We start from the raw sequence: 20,876 nt of genomic DNA, 5'->3' as shown, positions 1-20,876 counted from the left end.
CTTTCTTAGGTAGACCAGACAGGGGAGCACTGCAGTAGTCAAGCCTGCTTGTAATAAAAGCATGGATGATTCTCTCTGTATCAGCCTAAGAGAGAAACGGCCGCACCTTGGCAATGTTCCTCAGGTGATAAAAAGCTATTTTGGTCACATTCCGAATGTGTTCAGAATCTAAAATAACACCTAGGTTTTTTTACCTGGTGTGTTATCTTTATTGCCTGTGAATTAAAATGTGTGGCTCATTCTCTCTCTGTGCTTTGGCTCCAACAATGAGTACCTCGGTCTTGTCTTGATTTAGCTGGAGGAAGTTGTGAGCCATCGAAGTATTTAAATCACGAATACAGTCTAATAATTGATCCATGGAGCTAAAATCCTCTGGTGACATGTAAAGTTGTGTATCGTCTGCATAGCAGTGAAAATCAATGCTGTGATTTAGATAACGCTGCCAAGGGGTAACATACAGTACCAGTCAAAGGTTTGGACACACCTACTCATTCAAGGGTTTTTCTTTATTTTTACAATTTTTTACATTGTAGAATAACTGTGAAGACATCAAAACTATGAAATAACACATCTGGAATCATTTAGTAACCAAAAAAGTGTTAAATAAATCAAAATATATTTGAGATTCTTCAAAGTAGCCACCCTTTGCCTTGATAACAGCTTTGCACACTCTTGGCATTCTCTCAAACAGCTTCACCTGGAATGTTTTTCCAACAGTCTTGAAGGAGTTCCCACATATGCTGAGCACTTGTTGACTGCTTGTCCTTCACTCTGCGGTTGTACTCTTCCCAAACCATCTCAATTGGGTTGAGGTCGGGTGATTGTGGAGGCCAGGTCATCTGATGTAGCGCTCCATCACTCTCCTTCTTGGTCAAATAGCCCTTACACAGCTTGGAGGTGTGTTGGGTCATTGTCCTGTTGAAAAACAAATGATAGTGCCACTAAGCGCAAACCAGATTGGATGGCGTATCACTGCAGAATGCTGTGGTAGACATGCTGGTTAAGTGTGCCTTGAATAAATCACAGACAGTGTCACCAGCAAAGCACCCCCACACCATCACACCTCCTCCATGCTTCACGGTGGGAACCACACATGCGGAGATCATCCGTTTGCCTATTATGCGTCTCACAAAGACACGGTGGTTGGAACAAAAATCTCAAATTTGGACTCATCACACTAAAGACAGATTTCCACTGGTCTAATGTCCATTGCTCATGTTTCTTGGCCCAAGAAAGTCTCTTCTTCTTATTGGTGTCCTTTAGTAGTGGTTTCTTTGCAGCAATTCAACCATGAAGGCCTGATTCACACGGTCTTGTCTGAACTCTGGGTCTTCCTTTCCTGTGGTGGTCCTCATAGCGCTTGATGGTTTTTGAGACTGCACTTGAAGAAACGTTCAAAGTTCTTGACATTTTCCAGATTGACTGACCTTCATGACTTAAAGTAATGATGGACTGTTGGTTCTCTTTAATTATTTGAGCTGTTCTTGCCATAATATGGACTTGGTCTTTTACCAAATAGGGTTATCTTCTGTATACCACCCCTGCCTTGTCACAACACAACTGATTTGCTCAAACGCATTAAGAAGGAAAGAAATTCCACAAATGTACTTTTAACAAGGCACACCTGTTAATTGAAATGCATTCCAGGTGACTACCTCAGGAAGCTGGTTGAGAGAATGCCAAGAGTGTGCAAAGCTGTCATCAAGGTAAAGGGTGGCTACTTTGAAGAATCTCAAATGGTTACTACATGATTCCATATGCGTTCTTTCATAGTTTTGATGTCTTCACTGTTATTCTACAATGTATAAAATGGTAAAAATAAAGAAAAAACCGTTGAATGAGTAGGTGTGTCCAAACGTTTGACTGGTACTGTATATAAACTGAACAGTACCAGACCCAAAATCGAACGTTGTGCAATGCCACATGTGATATGTATTTCCTCTGAGTTATGTTCACCAAGGGTGACAAAAAACTCTCGATCGGTGAAATAGGTCCTTAAACACTTTAGAACTGGACCGGAGAGGCCAACCAATCTCTTCAGTCTGTCCAGAAGGACATTGATGTCAACAGTGTCGAATGCAGCACTTAAATCTAAGAGTACAACGACAGAGAGCTGTTTGGCATCTGTGTTGGCTCTAAGATCATTTACCACTTTAACTAAGGCTGTCTCTGTGCTGTAGTGGGCACGAAAACCAGATTGGAATTTTTCAAAAGTACAGTTGGCACTTATAATAGTTTAGCTGTTTGAACACCAATCTCTCCAGAATTTTGCTTAAGAACGAAAGGTTGGAGATGGGCCGAAAATTGCTAAGAGCTGAACAATCTAGATCACTTTTCTTCAGAAGGGGTTTCACCGTACCAGTTTTTAGTGCAGTGGGCAAAATGCCTGTGAACAGGGAGTGATTAACAATAACTTGCACTTCTTCAGATATGCAATTAAAAACTGTTTTGAAGAAGGTCATGTGGATAGGATCGAGAAGGCAGGTAGAAGGCTTAAGTTGTGATATCACTTTTCTCAGCATGTCTGTGTCAACCAGGGAAAATAACTCCATAGTGCCTTTGTGTGGTAGCCTAGGGCACATATCATCAAACCTCCTTCTCATCAGGTCTTCTTGACTGATATCCAGCCTAATGTTGGTTATCTTATCTCTGAAATATGCAGCAAACTCATCGCATTTAGATGTGGAGGAAAGTTCACATAGGTTTGCGGGGGTAGGATTTATCAGGCCATCAATGGTCGAGAAGAGCACTGTCTAATTATTCTGATTATTAATGATCAAGTTAGAAAAATGAGTCCGTCTGGCATTCATAATTGCCTTGTTATATATGCCAAGTTGCTCTCTCAGAATATCAAAATGGACGTTCAACTTTGACTTTCTCCGCTTCAGCTCTGCCTTTCAGCAATTTCTCTTTAATTTATATGCGTCCTCACTCATCCAAGGGCCTCTCTGTTTGGATGTGACCTTTCTAAACCTCACTGAAGCTATGGCATCAATGGTTGCCCTTCATTTGCTATTAAAGTTATCAACTAAATCATCACAAGAGGAAGGCAGAATACGTGGTGGAGTATTGTTCATACACTCAATAAAATCTGGAGCAACTTCAGAGGTAAGATAGCGTTTCTTAATAATGTGTTCAGTATTACCCGGTGCTAAGGGCAACAAGGTAGTAAAAAATACACAGTGGTGATCAGATAAAGCAACATCAATAACAGAAGATGTGTCAATAGCAAGCCCCTTGGTAATAACTAGGTCCCGAGTATGGCCGTGGTTATGGGTGTGCCCAGTGACATGTTGGATAAAGTCCATAGAGCTCAAAAGATTCATAAATCCATTGGCCTTGGAGTCAGTCTCTATGTCAACATGAATATTAAAATCGCCCAACACAATGATTTTATCACAGTTTTCAAGGACAATAGCCAATAGCCTATACAGGGTTATGGCCAGCACTGGTGGCTGACTTTTAAACAGTATAGCATGATGCTCAAAGACCCTGTAAAGTCGCCAAACCAATTGTCCTTACAGCTGAGAGCATTAGTAAAAATAGAGGCTGTCCCCCCACATTTTTCCCTTTTCTGATAGAGTATGAAAAGCTGTAGTCTGAGGGGGAGGCTTCAATAAGATCAGCACTACAGTCTGATGACAGCTATGTTTCAGTGAGAAACATGCAATCAACTTTGCGCTCACTAATGAGGTCATTCACGAGAAAGGTTTTACTTGTGATTGCTCTAACATTTAAAAGCGCCATATTCAATGAGTGTGGGCCACTCTGCCCCTGGGGGATCTGCCTCAAGGTAACCAATGAAATAACAACCAAATTATTACAACCAAGTTTTCTTACAGTCTCCAATCTATCAGAATGGTCGGAGATAACAGTTTGTGTAAACTCACTAGAAGGCGGAGTTAAAGGAACATAAATGAGGTTACTCACAATAACCATAGTGCCATTTGTACAGGAGTTGATATGGTTTCCAAGTCCTCTTTTGCTTATTCTGACAGGGAAAACTGGACCACTACCAAACCCTGTCCGTCAGTCTCTAAAACCGTTTGCGATGTTTCTGGAAATAATCCTGGAACCCCTGCGGTTAGGGTGAATCCCGTCTCTTCTAAAAAGTGCTGGTTGCTCCCACAGCAAATCAAAGTTGTCACAAAAAGAGATATCCCTGTCGTTGCAAAGTTTCTTCAGGTACTCGTTCAGGGCACAGAGTCGGCTGAAACGTTACGAACCCCTTCGGTAGCATGTTTCTTTTGAAATTGAGCCTCAGATATATTGTACTACAAGAGAGGATGTCTTTATTTCGTCCAGATGTAGAAATCCAGTCAGAAATCCAGAATTTAGACTAACTGTAAAAAATGCTATACAGTCTAAAAATGTACTGTTAAAATAAACGCACCTGATATAATTCCTACTTTGAGACGCTTGATATGGTCCCCGTCCCCCGTCTTATTTTTCATGATCTGAATGGAAAAAGTGATCCTAGATCAGCACTCATAGTCTTGGGATACCTTGTAAAAATGGGCCCAGAAGTACCCAGCATATAAAGAGGATGGGTGAAGTGACGGCGAATAACTCAGTTACCAGTATTCCCCTGGGTAGGTTATGTCTAAGAAGGCTTAAAATGAAGCATGGAATTCCTGATTGACCGTACAGTCATGGCTATATACTAAAAAGAGAAGATGTACGAGAGCTTTCCTGGTGGCATGAAGGATAAAGGGCCTGGCTTGGGAACCAAAAGTTGCAGGTTCAAACCCTACATGTGCAGATTGTCAACATGTGAATTGTAAAACATATTGTTGTGTTTGTATGATTAAATGCTGTTCAGAAGTCCTATGAATTAAATGAAAATGCTGTGTGTTCATATCACCTTTTAGTGTGCCTACAATATCGTCCTCAGATGTGAATTTCATTTAAATATGGAGAGGAAATAATGGGGACGTATTCCAATCTACTTTAAGGAACTACACATTTGGATGCTGAGGTTGTGGTAATATTAGGTAAAACTTAAATTTAACATTTTCTAAATGTTCTTGAGAACCTTTGTGAATATCACAAGAATATTCTTGCAACATCCCAGACAATTCCCATAACTTAATGAAATGTTCTGGGGAACCTTTAAAGAACTTAGACCAGGTGTTCTGTCAGCATTCTTACAACATTAAGGGAATGTCCTGTGCAACCTAACTTGTAAACATTGTATGAATGTCATCACAATTGAGCATATTTTGTGTTTTTGGGAACCTACAGTACTTTCAGAAAGTATTCATAACCCTTGACTTATTCCACATTTTGTTGTGTTACAGCCTGAATTCATTTTTTTTTAAAAATTTTATCTCACACATCTTCACAAAATACCCCATAATGACAAAGTGAAAACATGTTTTTAGAAAGTTTTGCAAATGTATTGAAGATGAAATATAGAAATATCTCATTTACGTAAGTATTCACACCCCTGAGTCAATACCTGTTAGAATCACCTTTGGCAGCGATTACAGCTGTGAGTCTTTCTGGATAAGTCTCTAAGAGCTTTGCACACCTGGAATGTACAATATTTGCCCATTATTCTTTTAAAATTCTTCAAGCTCTGTCAAGTTGGTTGTTGGTCATTGCTAGACAGCCATTTTCATGTCTTGCCATAGATTTTCAAGCTGATTTAAGTCAAAACTGTAACTAGGCCACTCAGGAACATTCTGTCGTCTTGGTAAGCAATTTGCCACCAAACATAACACTTTGTATTCAGGACCTAAAGTTAATTTCTTTGCCACATTTTTTGCAATTTTACAAACAGGATGCATGTTTTGGAATATTTGTATTCTGTACCGGCTTCTTTCTTTTCACTCTGTCATTTAGGTTAGTATTGTGGAGTAACTACAATATTGCTGAGCCATCCTCAGTTATCTTCTATCATAGCCATTAAACTCTGTAACTGTATTAAAGTCACCACTGATTGGCCTCATTGTGAAATCCCTGAGTGGTTTCCTTCCACTCCGGCGACTGAGTTAGGAAGGACGCCTGTGTCTTTGTAGTGACTGGGTGTATTGATACACCATTCCAAAGTGTAATTAATAACATCACCATGCTCAAAGAGATATTCAATGTCTGCTTTTTTCATTTTTACCCATCTACCAATTAGGGTGGGCCGTATCCAGATTTTCATATTGTCATAGCGTCCTTCTCTCACCTCAGGATTTACAATATTACCAGTTTAATACACAAGTAGGCGCCAAAAAAAATGCAAAAAAAATTACCATTGGGAGTCTATTACCAGAATGCTAACAAAACAAGTAATAGCGAATTTGCATGGAGGTTGCTAGCTAAATATGCTAACAAGTGCAAATGAAAATAAATTAATTGCAATCCAGCTCATAAAGTTATACATAGGTAGGAGCTACTGAATGTTTTTTTGGTGAGTTTGGACATTTACAAGCGAATGTGAAGAGAGACATTGTGCAAATGAACAATGTTTTGACGCATGCGGCTCTGTGAACTGTCGAGTCGGGAGTTGCTAGGGCAACTGGCCTGCCTGCCTGCTCTGCTGGGAGAATAGGGGGGAGGAGCAAACGGACTGAGAATGGAGAGGAGAAAAAACGCAAGGAAATCAAGATAGCAGTGGCAGCTGTACAAATAACTCATCCAAAGGGCTTTGCCTTCTCAAACATGGGCAGAATTCAAACATAATATGCTGCCCCGTCACCTTATTAATTCAGCCACTTACTTAGATAGCAAGTTAAACTAAGGGTCTTGTTAATAACGCATAATTCTGCGTTTTTCACAGCAGGTCGAAAAAGATAAAACTCCTAAAAAATATCTTGTTGTGTTTTGTAAACACAAATCTAAAATGCTTATTTTTGTAAGTTCTGCTCGGCATTAGACTCATTTTGTGCTTCAGTTTCCACTTCTAAACTTGGATGAGAATTCACGAAGGGACATTTATATCTGCAGACAGCGCTCCGACTGATGTGTAACTTATTTTCTCCGATACCTTACTTGGTGTAGCCAGACTATTTTTCTCAGGTAAAATGCAAGATGAACTTTAAGCAAAACATTAGGACATGTAGCTGGCTACATTCTTTCTATGACAGGCCTAAACATTAGAAATATCATGGCCATGCATAGTTTTTTTACAAAAAAGATCTTGCTTTTTCATTGTGAGCTCATTTACTTGTGCAGCTGCCAGCCAAATAGCATTGCATTTTATTTTATTTAACCTTTATTTACCTATTGCAAGTCAGTTAAGAACAAATTCTTATTTACAATGAACGGCCTACCCCGGCCAAACCCTAACCCGGACGACGCTGGGCCAATTGTGCGCTGCCCACTTCTGCTGTCATCTCATGAAAATGAAGCTATTTTATGTCGAATGTGTTGCTCTGATGTATTTTCTGGAAAGGAAAACTATAGTTGCCTAGCCTTGATCACTCTATTAAAGGAAAGAAGAACACTGTTGACTTTTACTATAAAACGTGACCCCTGTCAATACACAGCTGGACTCACCTGCTCACGCTTTCTCCTGTTGTGCTATTTACAAACAAATATGCGACTGTGCTGGGGAACTAAGTAAGCTTTATATAATGTGACAGGTGAAATAAGAACGCAATCTGCTTCATCTCCTTGCACAAGTTGAATGTGGGTATTTACTTGCAATATAGCTACAAATATTAAAATGTATAGGAAGAAATTCAAAGAAATAGTTTCAACGGTATTGACGGAATTGAAAAATCCTTCCCTGGCTATTTCCAAATACGCCGGTATACGGTATACCGCCCAAGCCTACTACCAATAGATGCCCTTCTTTGTGAAGCATTGTAAACCTCCCTGGTCTTTTTTGTAAGTCGCTCTGGATAAGAGCGTCTGCTAAATGACTTAAATGTAATGTAAATGTCTTTAAGGTTGAATCTGTGTTTGAAATTCACCGCTTGATGGACCTTACAGATAATTGTATGTGTGGGGTTAGGGCTGTGGCGGTCACAACATTTTGTCAGCCGGTGATTGTCGGTCTCACGGTAATTGACCGTTAATTAACATAACCACATTTAGTATCTCCATTTTCATGCCAGGTAGGCTATACTCTTGTTGTAAAGAAAAGCAATGTGCTTAATATTAGGAAAGTTGAGAAATAAATATAGTAGGCCTAGCCTATAGAAAGCTGATTGGATCCTCCTCTTTTTAATAGAAGCCATCACTCTTTTTTCGCACGCAATTGCATAGCCTATAGAAACGTTGTGCAACATGAGCTCATGGGCTCTCCTGAAGTGTTTGGTTAGATTTGCGAATATATTTGCATTGATGTCAGAGTGATTAGAGGGACAATAGAGTGCTGAGTACCAGGCAGATAGCAAGTTTGGTAGGCTACTAATGACCATCAGCAGCATCAGAGCTTGGAGAAGCCTAATTACTGTGACTAAACAGTCATGTGGTCATGTGGACTGCCTTCATGACTCGTGAACACCGGTGTGGCGATAATACGGTCACTGTAACAGCCCTATGTTGGGTACAGAGATGAGATAGTCCTTAAAAAATCATGGTAAGCACTATTATTGCACACCGTGTAGTCCATGCAACTTAATATGTGACTTGTTAAGCAAATTTTTACTCCTGAACTTACTTAGGCTTGCCATAACAAATGGGTTGAATACTTCTTGAAAAGTTTGTGGTCATATGCACATCCTTAAAAACATAGGTGCTGGGCTAATGAAGAACACTAGGATGGAACAAGAAGGACCACACACTGTAAAAGCTCCCAATTCACCGCTTTATTTACGTTTCAATCCTAAACCTGACGCAGATCCGTTGGGTGAATTGGGAGCTTTAACAGTGTGTGTGGTCCATCTTGTTCTTTACTTGAATAATTATTGACTCAAGACCTTTCAGCTTTTCATTTGTAATTAATAATTCCACTTTGACATTATGGGTATTGTGTGTAGGCCAGTGACACAAAATCTCAAATGAATTCATTTTAATTTCTATCTGTAACACAACAAAATTTGGAAAAGGTTAATTAAGGGGTGTGAATACTTTGTGAAGGCCCTGTATCTATTGTAATGTACCCACACTGTTCCCACAGCCTAATGAAATGTTCTGGGAACCTTTCAAGAACTCAGAAAGACTGTTTTGTCAATATTCTTGCAACATCCAAGGAATGTTTTGTGCACACTGATTTTGTGCAAACATTATCTGAATGTCATCACAACTGGACAGTTTTTGTTTTTTGGGGAACATATCTTTTGTGATGTCCCCACAATGTTCCCACCATACTGTTCCCACAACCTAATGAAACATTTTGAGAACCTTTAAAGAACAGACAAAAATTGTTTGAGGAATGATCTTGTAATATCTGGTAAATGTTTTTTGCACCCTAAAATAAACATTGTAGAATCATCCACACAACTGCACAATTTTGGGGGGGTTTTGGTAACATATCTTTTGTGATGACCCCACAGTGTTCCCACCAGACTGTTACCACAACCTAATGAAACATTCTGGAAACCTTTAAAGAACAAACTAAATGTCTTCTGGGAACGTTCTTGCAACAGCAGGCAAAGGTTTTATACAAACACTGTATAATCATCAGCACAACTGGACAGTTTTTGTGTTCTCAGAACATTTACCCCAACCTAACGAATGTTCTTGGAACTTGCACAGAACCAATTGTGGTTTGCTAGGAAAAGATTACTGGTACATTGTGTTATTACATTACTTGAAAACCTAGTTAGAACTTTTGGGGAATGTTCGGTTGTGGTTGTTACAGATGTTGTGCACACCATTTTAGTGAATGTTAGGAGAACATTTTTTATGTTTGGTTTTGGGATGTTATCATCCTAATGTTAGATAAAACCCTATTTAGAACTTAATGGGAATCTTAGCTAATGTTCTGGGAATGTTCCTGGTTTGTTGGGATCCCACTATTTTTAAGGTTGCTAGGAGGAAGCTGGTTCTAAGAAGGCTTGTCCTCCTGTAAAGGGTTAAGTTGTTGTTCCCTTTTGGAAGAGCAAAGTAAACCTCAGCCATTCACTAAAGGCAATTACCTGCCTCTCTGACTCTGTCAAGGTACTGAATGGAGTATCACTGACTTTGATTGATGGAAGATTTAACGCATGAGTGGTTTTGGGATAACAGAGAGCACTGAGGATGCTAGCTTGATGAAAACAATGGTCAAATAAATGCTTTTGTCCTGGTGAATTTAGGTTTTGTTTGTGTTGAAACAACGTTTGAACGTCCCAGTGAGATCTTATTGTTACACACAACGCAATGCAAAATGTTCCTTTAAATTCTATGAAAGTTAATTCAAATACCGTACTTTAGTCCTAAAAAATACTTTGAACAAATATTGTGTATGGCTGCACACTCAACCCCCCCCAGCACCCCACTCCTCCTAACTATTTCAAGGTGGGCCTTTTTTTCTGAAGCTGAAAATTGAGCCAGTTAGGAGGCTTGTGGATACTCGACCACAAATCTTAAAAATAACAGTTGAGAGCAAGCATCGAACGTTTACTTTGGAAAACAAACATCGTCCCAGACCACCGTTTCATTGCCCCGACCGTAGTGCGTCCACAGAGCTCCTACACGCACACGCGCACGCACACACACACACACACACACACACACACACACACACACACACACACACACACACACACACACACACACAAAAACACGTATGGTAATTTCAGAGAGAGCAGAGAGTGTAGAGCGAGTCTGGCGTTGACAGCTCTGGTCTGGAAATGAAGCCTTGTAGTAATGAAGGTCAAACACTGGGAGTGTGTGTGTAAAGGAATTAAGTCATAACATACAGACACGCTAGACTAACCCCATGGCTATCAGAGGAGATTGCTAGCCGCTAGCCATGGGGTCTGAGCTAAAGGCTAATCTCTCCCACAGCGCTGACCGGCGTGGTGTGTATGTGAGTGTGTGTGTTATGACTTAATTCATTTACACACACACACACACACACTCCCAGCCCCCCCTATGGCCTGCGGTTCCTGCCCTGGTCATTGTTCCCTGCTGAGCAGAGGTCAGCACTCAATTGTTCTCTCTTTCACAACAATGAGATAATGCTGACTCCCTCCCTCCCTGGCACTGTCCCCTGTAGCCAGTTCACATAATCCACCAGGACTGTGTTAGGGATATCAACATGTCACTTCTAAATGTCATCTGTGCATGTGTACTATTAAATGTCACCTCTTAATGGGAAGCAGGACAACAATGGAGGGAGGGAGGCCTGCTGGGAGTTCCTCTGTAGTGGCTGACACAGACATTGTGTTCACTAGAGTGGCTGGGGTTTACGATAGGAGGGATTGAGAGGGTTGGATCCATACCTTCCAGTTCCAGTTCTATACTTCTTATAGTTCCCGGTGCATATTGGCCGTGTTTGATCTAGTCTCTAGTTGTCTAAGCGCTGTCTCGATCAACATCACACAAATGATTAAAACACTAATCTTACCCTAGTACTGTATTTCAGTCTGTCTTTTCTCACCCGAGCTGCGTGATGGAACTGACTGGGGATTGGCCCTTACTTCAATAGTAATGAAAGTCAGTCACCCTTTCCTTCAGCTGGGTTCAGGCCTGTAGTGCGTGTGTGCCTGCGTGTTTGTGTGTTCAGGCCTGTTTATCCTGCTGTACTTTCAGCCTGTGAAATACAGTATATTGCTTTGACCTGAGGTCACTGAGAGTCTTTATTTGTCCTGAGGGAAAGTGCTGTTGGCCCTCGCACACGCACACACGCACACACATACATTTACATGGACATTTGAGCTATTTAGCAGACGTTCTATTCCAGAGCGACTTACAATTAGTTAGCATTGTTACCTTCAAGTAAGTCTCTGTTTTTCTAGGGCGTTGTGGACGGGGTTTACGGATGGGCGTAAGCATCTGCCTCTGATTCTAAAGGTTGCAAGTTTGAATCCAGCGATAGAAAGTTGTTTTTGAGATTTCGTTTTTTTACCTATCCCAAACCTTAACCCTTACCTTAACCGTTCAGAGTTAATACCTAAACTTAACCTTAAACACAAATTTGACCTTTGTAACAACTTTGAAATGTGACTTTTGAGAAACATGGCTTAACGTCTAAATCTGACTCAAGACTGTGAGAGCTAGTTGTTTAAGATAGCTAGGTGAGACCACGACGCATCACAATCGGAACAAGTACATTTTCCCTCAGTGAAGTTGTTATGTTCCCTCAGCAAAGTCAGTGGTAGTAGGCAAAAACAAGCGCATTTTAAAACATTTGAATTACATTTTGGGGTTGGGGGGAGGTTGCCGTGGGATTTATTTACAATACTCTTTAAAGAGGTAGGGTTTCAGACGTTTTTGGAAGATGGGTAGGGACGCCGCTGTCCTGACGTTAGGGGGAAGCTGGTTCCACCGTTGGGATGCCAGGACAGAGAAGAGTTTTGACTGGGCTGAGCTGGACCTGCCAGGTAGGATGCAATCCAGAGCCTGAGACCTCAAGGCCCGAGGAGGGTGGAGAGGAGGATCTGATGGTTCACGGTGTTGAAGATCTAGGAGGAGGAGAACAGAGAAGAGAGCGTCAGCTTCGGAAGAGCGGTGAGCCTCCGTGACAAAGCTTGAGTGGTTAGGGTCAAGAAGATCGTTCTGAGAGAGATAACGAGAGACTTGGTCAGAGATCGCACGCTCAACTGTTTTGGAAAGAAGAGAAACAAGGGATACCGTCTGTAGTTTTCGCTGTCAGAAGGGTCGAGTGTTGGTTTCTTGAGGAGGGGAACCATCTTGAAGTCAGAGGGGAGGCAGCCAGTGGTCAGGGATAAGTTGATGAGGGAAGTGAGGAATGGGAGAAGGTCTCCAGAGATGTTCTGCAGAAGGGAGGAGGGGATGGGGTTTAGTGGGAAGGTTGTCGGGTGGCTGGACATCACTAGCCACACAATTTCATCTGGAGAGACAAGAGAGAAAGTTCTCAGACAGAGAATGTTTTCAACAATAATGTCTTTGCCTCTTCTCTGATCCAATTGGAAAGCCTTCCAAGGCAGAGAACACCAACCCAAGCCCCAGCACTGGCCCCGGCCCTGGCCCCAGTACCTGTCCCAGTCCTAGCTCCAGCCTCATCTCTAATGCTAACCCCAGCCACAACCCCAGCACCTTACCCCCGCCCCAGTCTAGTCTGAACCAAACACTGTTGATCCGGCCCAGCCCCCAGTCAAGGCCAGCCCAGCCCTAACCCCATCCCCAGCCCTAACGACATCCCCAGCCCTAACCCCAGGCCCTAACCCCAGGCCTAATCCCAGCCCTAACCCTAACCCTAGCCCTAACCCCATCTCCAACCCTAACCCCATCTCCAGCCCTAATCCCAGCCCTAACCCCAAACCCAGCCCTAACCCCAGCCCTAACCCCAAACCCAGCCCTAACCCCAGCCCTAACCCCAACCCCAGCCCTAACCCCAGCCCTAACCCCAAACCCAGCCCTAACCCCAGTCCTAACCCCATCCCCAGCCCTAACCCCACCCCCAGCCCTAACCCCAACCCCAGCCCTAACCCCAGTCCTAACCCCATCCCCAGCCCTAACCCCAACCCCAGCCCTAACCCCAGTCCTAACCCCAACCCCAGCCCTAACCCCAGTCCTAACCCCATCCCCAGCCCTAACCCCAGTCCTAACCCCAGCCCTAACCCCAACCCCAGCACAGCCCCAGTCCTAACCCCATCCCCAGCCCTAACCCCAGCCCCAGCACAGCCCCAGTCTAGTCTGTACCAGACAGGGCCGACCCAGCGTGGATGTTTCTAATTACCCACTCAAATAAGTGTTCTATTATCCATCACAAATCAACAGTGGAAACAAAGCAGTTGTTCCAAACACAAAACATATTGTTTGCTGCATGAGAGAAATAATAACATAACAGACTGTCTCAGGCCAGAATAGAGCGGTTTTAGGAAAAAGGTCTTTACAGGCAATAGACTGTACTAAGGTTAGTTAAACTAGGCTTTGTTAACTACCCTAACATTCTAATGTGTTGTTTTTGATTCGCTGTTTTCCAGGCATGTCCTTCGGGATCCCGGGATTTCCGGGTGAAGCAGTGTGCCGACTTCGACAGCATGCCGTTCCGTGGGAAATACTACAACTGGAAGCCCTACACTGGAGGTGAGATCGGAATAATGCATTAATCCTTCAATCGCTCCCGTCCATTCCACTGTTTTTCTCCACCCGTTTGTAGTAGTTTATTTGGCGCTTTGATACCTTTCATCATACAGTAGCTTCCCAGAGCCTGTGGTCCACTCTGGCCCTCAGTGACAGTCTAAAGGCTTCTCTCTGTGACTGTGTTGTGTACACATCTAATACCAACAGTAGGCAGGACTGTTTGATAGGCCCAGAATTCCTGGGATTCCCACATTGTGTTTGATGGCCCTCTGGACAGCCATTCCAACTCTTTAGCCCTCAATGAAGACTTGGGAGTGGGAGTGGGAGTGGGAGTGTGGGAGGGGTGGGAGTGGGAGTGTGGGAGGGGTGGGAGTGGGAGAGGGGTGGGATTTGGGTCCATTGAGGCTTGAATTCTGGTTCATCACTATCTGGGCTATAATTGATGGATTGGTACCAGGACTTACTATGCTCTTAATTTGATCACTTTTTAGCTGCTGAGAATTTTCCTGCACCGCAGGAAATGCAGATGAGCTTCACGATTTACATAAATTCACTGAAAAACCGCACTTAATTATATTAACAGTATTGCACTTTTCATGCAGCCTCATTTTGGCCAGCTAATAGCCTAACCACCAATCAAGCAACATTATGTACGAAACGTTCAAATCCTGTTGCTGCAGGATTATTTTGCTGTGACAATACTGGTCAAATTAACATCCAACACCTGTATGTATTCTCTAATGTTCACTAGAGATCGCAGTGGAAAGTTACTCACAAAGAAACACACACACACACATGCATGCACACATACACACACACACACACACACACACACACACACACACACACACACACACACACACACACACACACACACACACACACACACACACACACACACACACACACACACACACGCGCGCGCACATACAACTCATAAAGCACAGTCTAGTCCTCTCTCCCAGGCTGTTGCGCTAAAAGTTGAACTCTGATATCACACAACTCCCATTCGTCAACGCTATGAGCTCCCCTGTAGCTGGTACAAATCTATTGGACTGTCAGCCTACATTTAGAGATTGGAGAAAACCTCAGTGTGGATGTCACTGTGTGTGTGTGTGTGAGTGTCATGGCAGCCCCAGCTACCTCTCCCAGTGTCAGTACTGAAGTGACGTCAGGCCCCAGGTCCAGGATCAGATCTAAGCATGACTAATAGAAGTCTTTATTACTATCAACAAACTCTAGAGGAGAGCAGAGAACAGGGCCTTGGTTCATGTCCTGGGACTCCTGGCTCACAACTAGCACCACAAAAGGTTTTCTGGGATTTCAAATAAAATCAATATTTTAAACTGCATTATTTTCTTATAGATAGATGTATTCATAGTCATGTCATTCATCATGGCACACATGATGGGTATGATGTGAATCAACTGTTATTTATAAACTGGGCGGTTGCGAGTCCTGAATGCTGATTGGCTGACAGCCATGCTATATCAGACCGTATACCACGAGTACGACAAAACATGTATTTTTACTGCTCTAATTACGTTGGTAACCATTTTATAATAGCAATAAGGCACCTCTGGGGTTTGTGGTAAATGGCCAATATACCACGGCTAAGGTCTGTATCCAAGCACTCCGTGTTGCGTCGTGCTCAAGAAGAGCCCTTAGCTGTGGTATATAGGCCATATACCACAGCCCCTCGTGCCTCATTGCTTAAATAGAACTTGTGTTATAATGTGTTTGAACCTGTAATCGTTATGACTGAACCTTAGTGTTCTGTCTGTGGCCGGTGGGTGTAGCCGAGAAATGTCTCTAAGTTTGAGGTCGATGTGGCTCAGTTGGTAAAGCATGGCACTCACAATGCCAAGGGTCATGCCACCCATGTGTAAAATGTACGCTCGCATACTATTAGTCGCTTTGGGTAAAAGCGTCTGCTTAATGGCAGATACTATTAGGATATATTAGGTTTTGTCTGATATCTCCCTACTGTATGTATAACTATGTGTACATGAGTAGACCCCTGCCCTGTGGAAGTTTGTCCAGTATGTTGAACCTTCTGACCTCTTTCCTGTGTGTTCCAGGTGGTGTGAAGCCGTGTGCTCTGAACTGTCTGGCGGAGGGCTATAACTTCTACACCGAGCGCTCCCCAGCCGTCATCGATGGAACACGCTGCCAGGCCGACTCACTGGACATCTGCATCAATGGAGAGTGCAAGGTGAGAGAGAGAGAGAGAGAGAGAGAGTGTGTCTTTGTGTGTGTGTGTGTGTGTGTGTGTGCGTGTGTGCGTGTGCGTGTGCGTGTGCGTGTGTGTGTGTGTGTGTGTGTGCGTGCGTGCGTATGTGTGTGTGTGTGTGTGCGTGCGTATGTGTGTGTCTGTTTGTCTGTCTTGAGTGTGGTAAGTGTTCTTGTGACGTAGTGGTGGTAATATTTAGGTTGTCGTTTCAATTACTGTAAGTTTCCCCAGATAAAAGTAGTGCTTCTTGTTCCCACGCTGTGACTCACCCCAGTCAAACAGACCCACGCTGCTTCCAGTCAGGACCCAGCCAGTATGGTGCTGACTCCCCCATAGGAGAAACACTGTACCATGGCTATGACCTGATTACATTGTGATAGATAAGCTAATAAACTGGATGACTGTAACCTAATGTAATGATCCTGACCATGTGACCAGGAAACAAACAAAACTCAGCCTGTGACCCAGTTTGTACAGTTTGTAGTCACAGTGTTTGTGTTCCTTCTTATCTCAAGGGACCTTGTTTATATGATACTGACTGACTGGGAAGAAAAAAAAAGTGACTGAGAGACAGCAAAGAAATACCGTTATCCAATATGGAACAATGTAGCGTTAGAACAAAACGTGGAGTTTCAGTCAGTTGGTTTTCATTGAGTTGGCTGGCGGAGGTTTTAATCTAGACTCTTATCACAGCTCAACAGATCATGTCTGGGATTGTTTTGAAGTTCTCCTCAGGAAACTGGCTATCCAGATTAATGTGGAAGTTGAATGGAAAGACACTGTCATTTATTTCACCACTGGGCGTTTGTTTAAAATAAGGTTTGAATTTACATTCAAAATAGTTTTTTTGAGTTGAAAAAAGCTGAAAAGAATGTGTTTATTAATGAGATCTGGCATCTACTGCTGTCTTTGTTCTGTGTGTGTGTACAGTATGTGTACAATCGGGTTAGGGTGTGTGTGTGTGTGTGTGTGTGTGTGTGTGTGTGTGTGTGTGTGTGTGTGTGTGTGTGTGTGTGTGTGTGTGTGTGTGTGTGTGTGTGTGTGTGTGTGTGTGTGTGTGTGTGTGTGTGTGTGTGTGTGTGTGTGTTGGAGGTTTCTTCCCAGAAAGCACTGGGACATGTTCATTCCTAGTCACAGTCCAATGTGCCTTTTTATTTCAGCAGCAGTTGGCCTTCTAGAGTCTTCTAGAGTCTCTGACATGATGTGATTAATCTCTGGAACACCGTCTGCTTGGAGGCTGCTCAGAAATACTCAAAATGCTTCATGTAGGCCTGTGCACGTGTTGGAGAAAGACAAAGGGAGAGCGAGAAAATGAAAGAGAGAAGAAACAGATAGGGATAGAGCAGAGAACTGTGGACGGAGAGAGAGAGAGAGAATGAGAGCGAGAACGGAGAGAATAGAGAGTGAGAGAGAGAGGGGGCGAGAGAGAGAGTGAATGCGAGGGATGTGTGAGAATAAATGTATTTTTCCCTCCTGTCGTTAAGGTGACATTCTCCCTATCACATTTTAGAGGAGTCTATACAACTCTGAAATACTTACTTTACCGTAACTCTCTAAAAGAGACTGGCAGTTCAGCGACTGTTCAGTCTGGCCCTCTCGTCCACCTGTCGTTCTACGGTTGTTAATCAGGTACTATCCAATCATGAGTTAGCGTTTTAACTGACGTAAAACTGCTGCTCCATGCAGCTTCCACAGACTTGAAGTCACTTCTTCAGCACTTTTCTTTATTACTATGGTATCACTGTGGTATTGCTATGGTGTTACTATGGTATTACTATGGTGTTACTATGGTATTACTATAGTATTATTAAACAGTGTTGTTACCATGGTATAAGTTATACTTAAAGTAATATAACATGGTACCCTGTCTCCTCTCTCAGCACGTAGGCTGTGACAACATCCTGGGTTCGGACGCCAAGGAGGACCGCTGTCGGGTGTGTGGAGGGGATGGCAGCACCTGTGAGGCCACAGAGGGACTGTTCAATGACTCCCTACCCAGAGGAGGTAAGACCCAGTCTGGGGACAGAACTTGACAGGGCTCTTTACTTCAGGTGTGCAAATGTTTTAGTTCCATACAAACTGAAGAAAAAGGTGAAGGGTCATGAGGTCTCTCCTCTGAGCAAGTACACGTAGTGGGAGAGTAGTATATACACTGAGAGGACCAAATATTAGGAACACCTTCCTAATATTGAGTTGCACCCCCTTTTACTCTCAGATCAGCCTCAGTTCATCGGGACTCTTCAAGGTGTCGAAAGCGTTCCACAGAGATGCTGGCCCATGTTAACACCAATGATTCCCACAGTTGTGTCAAGTTGGCAGGATGTCCTTTCGGTGGTGGACCATTGTTGATACACACGGGAAACGGTTGAGGGTGAAAAACCCTGCAGCGTTGCAGTTCTTGACACACTCAAACCGGTGCGCCTGGCACCTACTACCATACACTGTTCAAAGGCACTTACATCTTTTGTCTTGCCCACTCCGTGTCTCAGTTGTCTCAAGGCTTACAAATCCTCCTTTAAGTGGATTTAACAGGTAACATCAATAAGGGATCATAGCTTTCACCTGGATTCACCTGTTCATTCTAGGTTGTGGAAAGAGCAGGTGTTCCCAATGTTTTGTACACTCATGTAGAGATACAAAAGGATGTGTAACGTGTAAAGAAGGGAGGATCAGAGAAGAGGAGTGTGTAATGTAGAGGAGACAGCAGTGTAAAGAAGGGAGGATCAGAGAAGAGGGGTGTGTAATGTAGAGGAGACAGCAGTGTAAAGAAGGGAGGATCAGAGAAGAGGGGTGTGTAATGTAGAGGAGACAGCAGTGTAAAGAAGGGAGGATCAGAGAAGAGGAGTGTGTAATGTAGAGGAGACAGCAGTGTAAAAAAGGGAGGATCAGAGAAGAGGAGTGTGTAATGTAGAGGAGACAGCAGTGTAAAGAAGGGAGGATCAGAGAAGAGGAGTGTGTAATGTAGAGGAGACAGCAGTGTAAAAAAGGGAGGATCAGAGAAGAGGAGTGTGTAATGTAGAGGAGACAGCAGTGTAAAGAAGGGAGGATCAGAGAAGAGGAGTGTGTAATGTAGAGGAGACAGCAGTGTAAAGAAGAGAGGATCAGAGAAGAGGGGTGTGTAATGTAGAGGAGACAGCAGTGTAAAGAAGAGAGGATCAGAGAAGAGGAGTGTGTAATGTAGAGGAGACAGCAGTGTAAAGAAGAGAGGATCAGAGAAGAGGAGTGTGTAATGTAGAGGAGACAGCAGTGTAAAGAAGAGAGGATCAGAGAAGAGGAGTGTGTAATGTAGAGGAGACAGCAGTGTAAAGAAGAGAGGATCAGAGAAGAGGAGTGTGTAATGTAGAGGAGACAGCAGTGTAAAGAAGAGAGGATCAGAGAAGAGGAGTGTGTAATGTAGAGGAGACAGCAGTGTAAAGAAGAGAGGATCAGAGAAGAGGAGTGTGTAATGTAGAGGAGACAGCAGTATAAAGAAGAGAGGATCAGAGAAGAGGAGTGTGTAATGTAGAGGAGACAGCAGTGTAAAGAAGAGAGGATCAGAGAAGAGGAGTGTGTAATGTAGAGGAGACAGCAGTATAAAGAAGAGAGGATCAGAGAAGAGGAGTGTGTAATGTAGAGGAGACAGCAGTGTAAAGAAGAGAGGATCAGAGAAGAGGAGTGTGTAATGTAGAGGAGACAGCAGTGTAAAGAAGAGAGGATCAGAGAAGAGGAGTGTGTAATGTAGAGGAGACAGCAGTATAAAGAAGAGAGGATCAGAGAAGAGGAGTGTGTAATGTAGAGGAGACAGCAGTGTGTAGAGAAGAGTATGTATTTCAGAGAGAGCCCATTCCTCTGTGCATTCTGAAAGCTGCCAAACACCACAAGTTTGTAAGCACTTTCCGGGAGACACATCCTCGTGCAGAAGGTAAAAACTCAGGAACGTATTGTCTTTTTGGCAGAGCAGCCCCGTCCTAGGGCCAACAGAGCACTGAAGCCAAACACTTCATTTTTCATGGAAATCTCTGTGTGTGTGTGTGTGTGTGTGTGTGTGTGTGTGTGTGTGTGTGTGTGTGTGTGTGTGTGTGTGTGTGTGTGTGTGTGTGTGTGTGTGTGTGTGTGTGTGTGTGTGTGTGTGTGTGTGTGTGTGTGTGTGTGTGTGTGTGTTTCCCTTTGTCACCCAATGATAAAGCGTATGGTTTTGGGAGTTGAGAAACATGTTGTCAAAACATAAATGGAAATATAATATATTTGCATTAATTACATCATCCGGTGAAGGACTCGGAGTGGTGATATGGCTTCATCCTGGCTCTGGGTCCAAGACTAGTCTGTAGAGAGACAAAAGCACTTTCTCCTACTATGGTATGTCCAGTAATGCATCTAAATGCTGTGTTTGTAATGGTGTTGCTCTTTTCTCTACCAGGTTACATGGAGGTTGTTCTGATACCAAGGGGATCAGTCCACATAGAAATCCAAGAAATTGCCATGTCCAAGAACTACATCGGTAAGTGACCTCTTTCAAACGCTACACGTAACGGTCGTCGTTCTAACTATTTTGATCATCCTGTATTTCTTTACAGTCTATATATCT

The 20,876-nt window shown here is 43.1% G+C and overlaps 1 protein-coding gene across 4 annotated transcripts in view; it reads left to right on the top strand.

The window, feature by feature from the left end:
* LOC106562225 (A disintegrin and metalloproteinase with thrombospondin motifs 6) overlaps positions 1-20,876 on the top strand; it is a 96,113-nt gene that overhangs the window by 54,025 nt on the left and 21,212 nt on the right. For all 4 annotated transcript variants that reach the window (XM_014126965.2, XM_014127028.2, XM_014126954.2 and 1 more), the window contains 4 exons: positions 13,980-14,082; positions 16,161-16,294; positions 18,193-18,316; positions 20,709-20,789. In XM_014126965.2, coding sequence (XP_013982440.1) covers positions 13,980-14,082; positions 16,161-16,294; positions 18,193-18,316; positions 20,709-20,789 — 442 coding nt within the window. The remainder of the gene's footprint in view (positions 1-13,979; positions 14,083-16,160; positions 16,295-18,192; positions 18,317-20,708; positions 20,790-20,876) is intronic.

The sequence above is a fragment of the Salmo salar genome, chromosome ssa01 (assembly GCF_905237065.1).
Source record: "Salmo salar chromosome ssa01, Ssal_v3.1, whole genome shotgun sequence".
In the NCBI taxonomy this organism is placed as follows: Eukaryota; Metazoa; Chordata; class Actinopteri; order Salmoniformes; family Salmonidae; genus Salmo; species Salmo salar.
The sequence above is the reverse complement of the archived record's forward strand: the minus strand, read 5'-3'. Positions and strand labels throughout refer to the sequence as shown.